Source organism: Vigna unguiculata, chromosome 5, assembly GCF_037176805.1.
Source record: "Vigna unguiculata cultivar grain cowpea cultivar isolate G323 ecotype 2 chromosome 5, ASM3717680v1, whole genome shotgun sequence".
Lineage (NCBI taxonomy): Eukaryota > Viridiplantae > Streptophyta > Magnoliopsida > Fabales > Fabaceae > Vigna > Vigna unguiculata.
The window spans coordinates 2,638,039-2,646,932 of record NC_140796.1 but is presented as its reverse complement, the minus strand read 5'-3'; the positions used below and the strand labels follow the sequence as shown (position 1 = coordinate 2,646,932).

Here is an 8,894-nt window from a genome sequence, read left to right as displayed (position 1 = left end):
TTTATAAAAGACTCAAATTTTTGAAAAAGAAAATGATTTAATGCATCTTTCATTTCAATTAAGAAAAAGTAATTAATATTATTCACAAACTTAAAATTGAAAGACAAATTAAATCTTTTTCTTTTTCAAAAAAAATACTTCTTGTCTAACTTTTAATAAATGTATTCAATTATTATGACAGTGGAAATAAAAGTAACTAATACAGGGGATAAAAAAATTAAAAAAGAATTATACAAACAAAACAATATAGCATTTCTTGGTTAATGTCACTTTCAGATATTTAAATGAGATCTCATGTATTTTGTGTAAGAAAAACAAAAGTGGTTGGAAGGAGAGTAAAATCAAAAGTAGCTAAACAGGTTTCTTTTTTTAAAAAATAAATGAAAATTATAAATGCTATACAGTTCATATAGATCGAATGTAGTTATTTTGAATAGATTACTAATTGTTGTAGAAAAAAAAAAGACACTTAAAAAATAATCCAAGTTGTAACTGCAATAGACTTCTTAAGTTCTTATATATAGATCAAATATGGTCATTTTGAATGAACTGTTGATTATTATATTTCGGGCATACATAATTAATTATGTTTCTAAATATGGTTATTTTGTTTCACAGTTGATTAACTATTATTCTCACTATTCTCGTTTATAAGACAAAAACAATATATTTTTTTTCTCAAATACTATAAACAAATTTTACTCTAGGCACTAAAATTGTTGGAGGAAACTCAATATTAAATTTCCAGCACAAAATTAATATTTGACCTTGGTTGCACCGTTATAATATGTTCTCCCGTTTTTATAATGCAATAATTAGAAAAAATATCAGGAGAGTAGTAAAATTTAACAAAACTAACAGATATTTTTAATTCGTGCGAATTTACTTGTTTATATATAAAAATGTAGAGGGTATTAAATATTTATCAAATAAAATTATTACCCACTTTACCATATAGTCAATCACTTTATGATAATATTAAACTCAATTAGATAAAAATATCCGTTTATATACCTTTTAAAATGAATGTTAAAATCAATAAATTACAAGTTGTTACTAAATCACAGTATAAAATTATTTTGTATAACATATTTTTTCTTTTTTAAATCAATAAATGAAGACTTTACACCACGATGTTTGTTGTTTTATTAGGATTCAGACTGAATTAAAAAAGAAGAAAGATTTATATGTAACACTCTGCATATTTTCAACAGCTTGTCACAGTTCACACCACTGATATAGATTTGTCTATATTTCTTCATGTATTTACGAACATTGACTATGCAAATACATGAAGAAAGACAGCAATGGCAAAGGTAAACGTGGAAACAATTTATACAAAAACAAGTGAAACTGCCAATTAAGCAGCTTATTACCCATCAAACTATATATCATGAGTAGCTAGATTAGAAAAGTGAAACATGAAAGACTACACAACTAGGTATATTCTCTTTTACCCTCATACTTTTGAGCTAAAATTCCTACTTGAAAAACACTAGTTGCCTGCAATGTGTACCAGTGTGGTTTGCTACTTCACCTCTCACAACCTCGGTTATCAAATCCTTAAAGATCAAACGTTCAATATCCAACACAACATTTGGTGTCTCAGTGCAACAGTTGGTCCAAATTGCATGGTGATGCTTCAAATTCTCATCCTCATGAGCTAAACCGACATTCCCATATTGAGGCTGCAACTGATCTATTTCTGTGCACAGTTCATCCAATAGCTTCTGCCCTTTTGTTCTTGTGCTTGCAAACTCACTTGGTTGGCACCACAATAATGCAGAAGAACTATCCAATATCAGCTTTTGAACTAAAATGTCATTGACAACATCAAATATGAGTTTTCTTTGTATCTGCTCAGGATTTTTTAACCTGGCACTGTCTTCAATGTTGAAATGTCTTTTCTTTGTCTTCTCTTGTTCAAGTGCAAAGAACAACTTTGGATTAATCAAATGACCCGGCGAGTGAAATATCTGGCTGGAGCTGTGGCCACTCAGCAGACCTGATGCTATCAGTATTTCTGTTATATACTTATGGTCAGGGTGCTTAGTGTTATTGAAATTGATGAATTTCTCTTCAATCCAGTCAATTTCTTGAAGTATATCCACTGAGTTCTCTTCACTGTCACCATCAGTGCTTTGAGCTTCACCTACTGCAGAATATTTGAAGAAAACCAAAATGTAACTCAGAATTCTTCCCTGTATTATTTATGTAAAACCACTAAAATGTGTATGAGTAGTGATACAGATAAATGATTTAGATTATCCTTGATTCAATCTTTGTTGCTTACCTGAGTATTTTGAGATGTCTGGTTTCTTTTTCACAGGAGATGGTGGGTCATCTCTATAGAATGCAGCATCAAGAACAGACACAGGACTTGGTTGTTCCGCAGTAACCATTGTCTCAGCCTTCCTCAACTCTTCAAATGCATTCTGATCAACAAAAGAATGTTAAATTCATTCTGTTCAACAAAAACAATGTTTAACCAGTTGATACAGTTGCAAAATGTTACTCTGCAAGGCAGAAATACTTACATTTTGATGCATGCAACTCAGCTGGATGGAGGAGCTAATGATCTTTCCAGTTTGATCAATTCGAATGACTTCAATCTCACTATGACCGGTCGAGTTTCTTTTGTCGTCTAAGTCCGAAATGACATTAACATGGTGCTTTAAATTCCTCCAGTTACTACTGATCTCACTGAAACGTTCATTTATTTGCTGCAAACTGGAGAACTTATGTCTTGGTGTTGTACTTGGAGAAGACAATTCCACAGGTTGAGTATTGTGCTCTCTTCTGTTAATGCAGGAATCCGATGATGAACTGGTTGGTCGTGAACACCTCTCCAGACCAAACTTCTTTTGTAATCTGGGGCTCCCAGACACAGTTATATAACCAGAACTGGTGGTGCATTCTCCAGTCTTGTCTTGAGAAACTTCCAAGGATTGCATCAATTTTGAAGTTCTCAAGTTTTTATATGATGGACGAACCTGTTGGCCCAAAGGATCCTTGATATTTTTTGTTGAACTTATGCCTTTAGCACTATTCTTGTCAACCAATCTTCCATTTGTTGGATTGCTAGAAGAACACTTGTTGACACCAGATTTTCCATGAACTGATAGTTCTGTAGGAGAAGGACTATTGACTTTTCTAGCAACTTTCGCAGGTTTCATGATGACAATTGGCAGTTTACTACCACGGTTAGAATTTGACATCTCAACCGTGACAGATACAAGATCTTTCTGTCGTACTCGTGGGCTTTGTAAGTTCGAGCTTTCACTGGTATTAGTACTATTCTTATTGTCAGATGGAGAATTTGAAGCCTGATCTCTGGCAATGTCTAACGAATCTTTACGTCTCTGCATTGCTTCAAGAATGTGTTTAAGGGCTCTGAGATCCTTTCCAGACTTTTTGAACTCAAGTTCTGCCACCCTTTTCTCAATTTCCCCATATACCGTGAGAGAGGTCTTTGAGGCTTTTACATCAGATTCACAACCCTTGGAAGTTTGTAATTGAGAACTTTGGATTGCATCAGGTTGCCTCCAAGGAGTTGATTCTAGTGCAAATCGTGAATAAGGCTTCTCATTTGTGATTGAATCAGCCTTTCTAAATTGAGGCAAGGTGAATTTTTGGTGGTGCATATCTTCATCACATGTGCTAGAGAACCTAGAAGTTCCAATTGGACTCCCACAAGTTTGTGCACGCTCCGGGAGGGCTTCAAGTCCCATCAACTTTGCTACAACACTGGAAGATCTTTTGGAAGTTTCTGGTTCTTGCAGCTGGTTAATCATTGTGCTAGAACTCTTTGCATAACCTTTCTGCTGACCCTTCAACAGGTTGCGAGACTTGTTTCCTTCATTGGAACCTCTATTGGACCCTTCTCTGCTGTCCAAGGAAAGCCTTGGGAATTCCTTATGCTTTGTGGCAGATTTGAATGTTTCATCATAAGAGAGCCTTGGTGAGTCCCAAGGTGTTTTCTTGGACTTGGCAAGAGTGTGGAATTGTTCGCCGGCAACTGTAACTCCTACATTGACAGATTTTTGTGACCGCAGAGGCCGGGGAGAGTCTATGAGTTTCAAGGTATTAGTGTGACCCTTCTTTTCCTCTTCAGCCACAGTTCTCACAGACAATCCTTGAGCTTCTTTATGCATTGAGTCTTTGACAATATGGTTGAAATGGAGGGATTCATGGCGTGAGGTATCAAGTTGCTTCTTTGCTACTTTTGAATTTGTATGTTCAGGAATTCTTGTCTGATTTCTTGATGATGATTGCATCTGAATGGTTCTGTTAAACTCAAGGGATGACATGCTAGATGAACAAGAGGATGAAGACAAAGAAGTTATGGATGATTCTGTGGAGAATTGTTGCTTTTCTCTAGCATCCTTCAGATTCTTTGCCTGCACCGATCGATACAAATGTTTAACAGATTTTTTCTAAAATTCTGCAGAAGAGTCAGACTACTGCTATCTTACCTTAGTTTTCTTCAGCATTGTACCATTGAGCTCTTTAATTTCATAACTGCTTGCACCTGAGAAGTGAAGGAATTTTTACTTAGAAGTTAGAAGAAAGTACAGCGGAATATTTTGTCAAAGGTTAAGTTTTCCTAAATCCATTTTCAAACATGCTGAAGCTCCATAAGTCACAGATCAATGATATGACTTTTAAGGTTTTTGATTCAGCAGAAATTTGGAAGTTGTGTGAGAAACAAGGATGTTGAGACACAAATTTTTCATGCATGGAAAAATCAGAACACAGAACGATACGTTTTTGGTTTTTAGTAGAATGACGTTCTACTTCGGAGATTTTGAAGCAACTTCAAGCACCCATGTTGCATTGAATGAGGAAAAAGAAACAAATCCATATATTCTGCAATGTGTCGCTTTTAAAAAGTATTTTTTTTATACATTAGAAAATTTTCGAGTTTCGTATATTGAGCATCTTCTATCTTAGACTTCAAAAGGGGAAAAGTACTCAGATTCTTATATTATAATGGATTATGCAAATTACAGAAACTACAGAGGAAACTCCCTACAGAATTTTTATCAGCCAAATTCAAAATATGTAGAAAAAGAACATATTTTTCAAAAGCAGATAAAAAAAAACTACAGCTCCGAAATTTAATTACAGTTACTTGCATTATCAAACCTAAAGTTGTCCACTAAATTTATATATTCGTTAGAAGATGAAATATAAGAAGTTTCACCAAAATGTGATTTTCTTAGATCAGCAACCAAAAAAAAATTTAAAGACTAGGAAACAGGATGGAAAAACAGCCATAATCTAAGTTGAAACCACTAAATAAACAAACTTTAACTCCCCTTGAAAAGCAAAAATAAAAATGAAGAAATTAAATTGAAAAAAGAGCTCTGTGCGAGGACAAGTTCCTGACAGATTGAAATAGGTTTTTTGTTTCTGAAAATTAATGTAGGAGAAAGCGGATTCTAATAAAAATAATATTTTGGTAATGCATACAAAAAATTCAACATATACTCAGGACACAACTAGAAGCAATTGAACCAACAAACTTGCAGCATTTCTCTATCTCGATATACGAGATTGCAGAGAAATTTTGTACGTGTACCTAAACACTTTCCACGTTAATAAAAATACTAATTTGTTTGCTTAACCATTTGCCTTAATTTTAGTATGCATGTAAATCAAATTTTCTCTGCCCCCAACATCTACCAAAAAGATATCAAAATCTAAAAAGTGCTAACACCCAAGTTGATAAATCTGACTGTAACATCAAGGGTTTTTCAGTTTTTAAGTTTATAACGGTAGTTGCATCAATTGTGTTTTTGCAGTTTTTCCATTATATGAAGAAACGCGGTGAAAGCCTCGTTGTGGATTTAAAACCTTGCTAGCATCATTGTATCACTTTCAAAACTCTGAACAGAAACAAGTATATCACAGAATACCTGAAGTTGGCCTGTGCTGAATGCAGGTGCCGGAGCGTTGGCCGGTGAGGAAACGGTGGCGGTCAAAGAGCTGAAAAAATCCAGTGATGCACCCAATTTGCTTCTGCAAATCTGGGTTTTCATCCTTCAAGGATTTCAAAGACTGTCCAGACATATTTTCTTTCTCAACCTTCAACTTTGCAGACTCCGCAAGGCTTATTATGTTAAGTCGCAGCAGTAACAACAACAAGAACAACAACAACCATGTTCCTAAGAAGAGAGAGATCTTGTGTTTCTAGGATTCAGTGGAGGCAAAAGGATTTGAATTGTGAAGATGACTCAGCGCAGGACCTGACCCATAAGAGTTTAAAGTTTCAAAACAAGATAGTGACAAGAATTTGCATACTGTGTGCTGAAATATGAAGACTTGGACATGCAAATTTCATGAAGGGTTGTTTTTTTGTGTGTTACATGTGTGTGCATGTGTACAAAAGTGTGGACAGAAGCAAAGGGAGAAGAATGAGATGCAGCGAAGAGAATATTATGCACTGCAGAAACAGATGGAACAAAAAAGAGGAGTGGAAACAAAGGAATCACAAAGTGCTACCGCTAGCATCCACCTTCTAGTGAATAACAATGCAGAAAGTGAAGAAAATTGAGGCACCCAAGAAGAGAGATGTTTTGTTAATTTTCTCTGGGTTTTCCCACAGAATAAAAGGATTGCTTTTGTTTTTTGTTATCTCAGCAGGTGCAGAAGCCAGAGTGTATTGTGTTGGGTTGGGTGAGAGAGGCGTTGTAATTATTATATATGTGAGGCAAATGTTGAAAAACAGGTTGCTTAGAATATAGTATAGTATAATATAAGAAGTAGAGACAACCTTTTAATTACATTACGTAAGAGAGAGGGGAAATGGGTGGAATTTGGGGTATCAAAATCTGAGTGCCTTAAAGAGGGAGAAAGTCTTTCATAGTTAAACAAAAATACTCAATTTCTAACTTATTTTTGAAGGAAATCAGTGCATAATATGTCTATGATATTGTATAGTTTTACGTGATTTATAGTTGAATTATGTTCATAAGATTTAAATTTGAGATTTACACTTATAATGAAGTTAGTGAATTGTAAGAAGGAAAAGTAAAATGTTGAATTAATAAAGAAAGAGGAAGGGTAAGTGGGACAGGTTAATGAGGTCTGGTCTTTGGTCATTTCGTAGCACTTCCATGTGGACAAAACAACGTGGGTGGGACTGTGCCTTCAACCTCTCTCCATGAGCATGTGGAGTTTGTCAGACTCAAAGAAAAAAATAACATGTAGAAGTAAGAAGTGGATTTTGTACCAAAACAAAAAAGCAAATTTAAACAACAAAAGTGAATACAGATATTCAGCGAAAGCCTGCAGGATCTAAACCCCTTGTTCAACCATTCTCACACACACTTTTCACCAAATTGCCCTTCATCTCTTCTCACCTTTTTCTCCATACTTGGGACCTGCCCTCAAAATGGATCTTATTTCACTTTGCCATCCAAAGTGCAAAACACCCTTATTAAACTTTTGTTTTGCCTACCCAACTATATTTATTACATCAATGTCACATACACATTTACCTTTCTGCTGGGGGAATCGCATTGCACTTGCAAGCCACACACAGTGACATAAATGAATATCTCTGCATTCAATTCTCTGAAAGTCGTCACATGTTGGTGAAAATGGGAATTGAAGAAAGCTATTGTTATTGTAGTTATTCAACCCGATGCATTTGCTAACCTAGAAAGTAACAAGAGTGTCCACTCCCAGTGCAGTGAGGTGGTGGGTTAGGTGCTTTTTAGTTGATACATTTCAGCATAAATGTGGTCCTGCTCCAATGTGTCACAAATACTATCATGCAAAGCTTGACAGTTACAAAGTCTAGGAATGTGTTTGGACCATTAGCATTTCCAGAACAATGAATATGGGAGATTAGGATAAAATCTTGAGGGAGTCCTTTTAAACACTGTGTAGTGTTTCCGCCGCAAAGTTTTGGTGTGTTTCTGCTGCCACATTACTGATATAGGACCACCTTGTTAGTGCATCATCGCTGTCATTGGTACTGCATGAGTTACACTTCACTCACCTCTCTGCATTTTTTCTTTCATCAAATAAAAACCTATTGGTCAAGCTTCACCTATTAGATTAAACACGAGTTTTCTTCCCAAGTCATTTTCATCGAGATCATCATCATAAACACACTTTTTAAAAATACTTCATTTATTTCTCTAAATTAAACTGATTATTTGTTATTATATATCTTAGCTCCTTGCTTTATATTCAAACACACATTTTTTAACTTTAGAATGATGTATAAACCACTTAGAAGATGTGCATGTTTGGTAGAACTAAAGAAAAGTAATTGTAAAGAAAGAGTTGAAACAGGTTACTGAGGCTTTTTCCTTTCTGGAGGTTTCATTGTTTGTTTTCTGAAACCAGTAAAATTTTCTTCCCTGTGCAAACTAGTAAAAGCAGGAAAAAGAAATAGGTCCAACGCTGAAAGAATCTACCCCTTCACTAACATGAATTCAAGCACCATCATCATGGAAATGCTAACGTGTGATTATCCATCACGATCTAAATGTGGGAAATACCACCCATCACTTTCTAAACTCGATAGCACCTCAAATGTTACGTCTTTTCTTCACTCTACTTAAAATAAAATTGGCATTATAAGTGGCTCATATATATATGTAGGACTGCTATATATTGAAGAAAATACAAATTGATCTTTATAAACGATTGAGAGATTATACATATATGAATATACTAGATTTGAATGTCTATAATGTAAGAGATTACGTAACAACCTGCAGTTAAAGCATATTTATATAGCCCTCTTTCACATGCATCCAAGAAAATACTATATGGTTTACATGTGCAATATGCTTTTTAATAATGTAAGATACGTCCTACGCTTCACAACACAGTTGTACAATCGATGCTTCTGATATGTTGATTACAAATAT

The 8,894-nt window shown here is 34.8% G+C and overlaps 1 protein-coding gene across 3 annotated transcripts; it reads right to left on the bottom strand.

Annotated features, from left to right (window-relative positions):
* Positions 1–1,165: 1,165 nt before the first annotated feature.
* On the bottom strand, positions 1,166–6,689 carry LOC114182931 (protein LONGIFOLIA 1-like). 3 transcript variants are annotated; one of them, XM_028069742.2, is made up of 6 exons: positions 6,508–6,689; positions 5,922–6,251; positions 4,476–4,531; positions 2,538–4,400; positions 2,294–2,435; positions 1,166–2,155 (listed from the first exon to the last, which is right to left on the bottom strand). In XM_028069742.2, the coding sequence occupies exons 2-6, from the start codon at positions 6,073–6,075 to the stop codon at positions 1,482–1,484; spliced, it is 2,889 nt and encodes a 962-aa protein (XP_027925543.2). In that variant the 5' UTR covers positions 6,076–6,251; positions 6,508–6,689; the 3' UTR covers positions 1,166–1,481. The 3 variants fall into 3 exon arrangements, with proteins under 3 accessions (XP_027925543.2, XP_027925542.2, XP_027925541.2); XM_028069741.2 differs by having other exon boundaries at positions 6,521–6,689; XM_028069740.2 differs by having other exon boundaries at positions 5,922–6,689.
* Between the last annotated feature and the right edge of the window lie 2,205 nt (positions 6,690–8,894).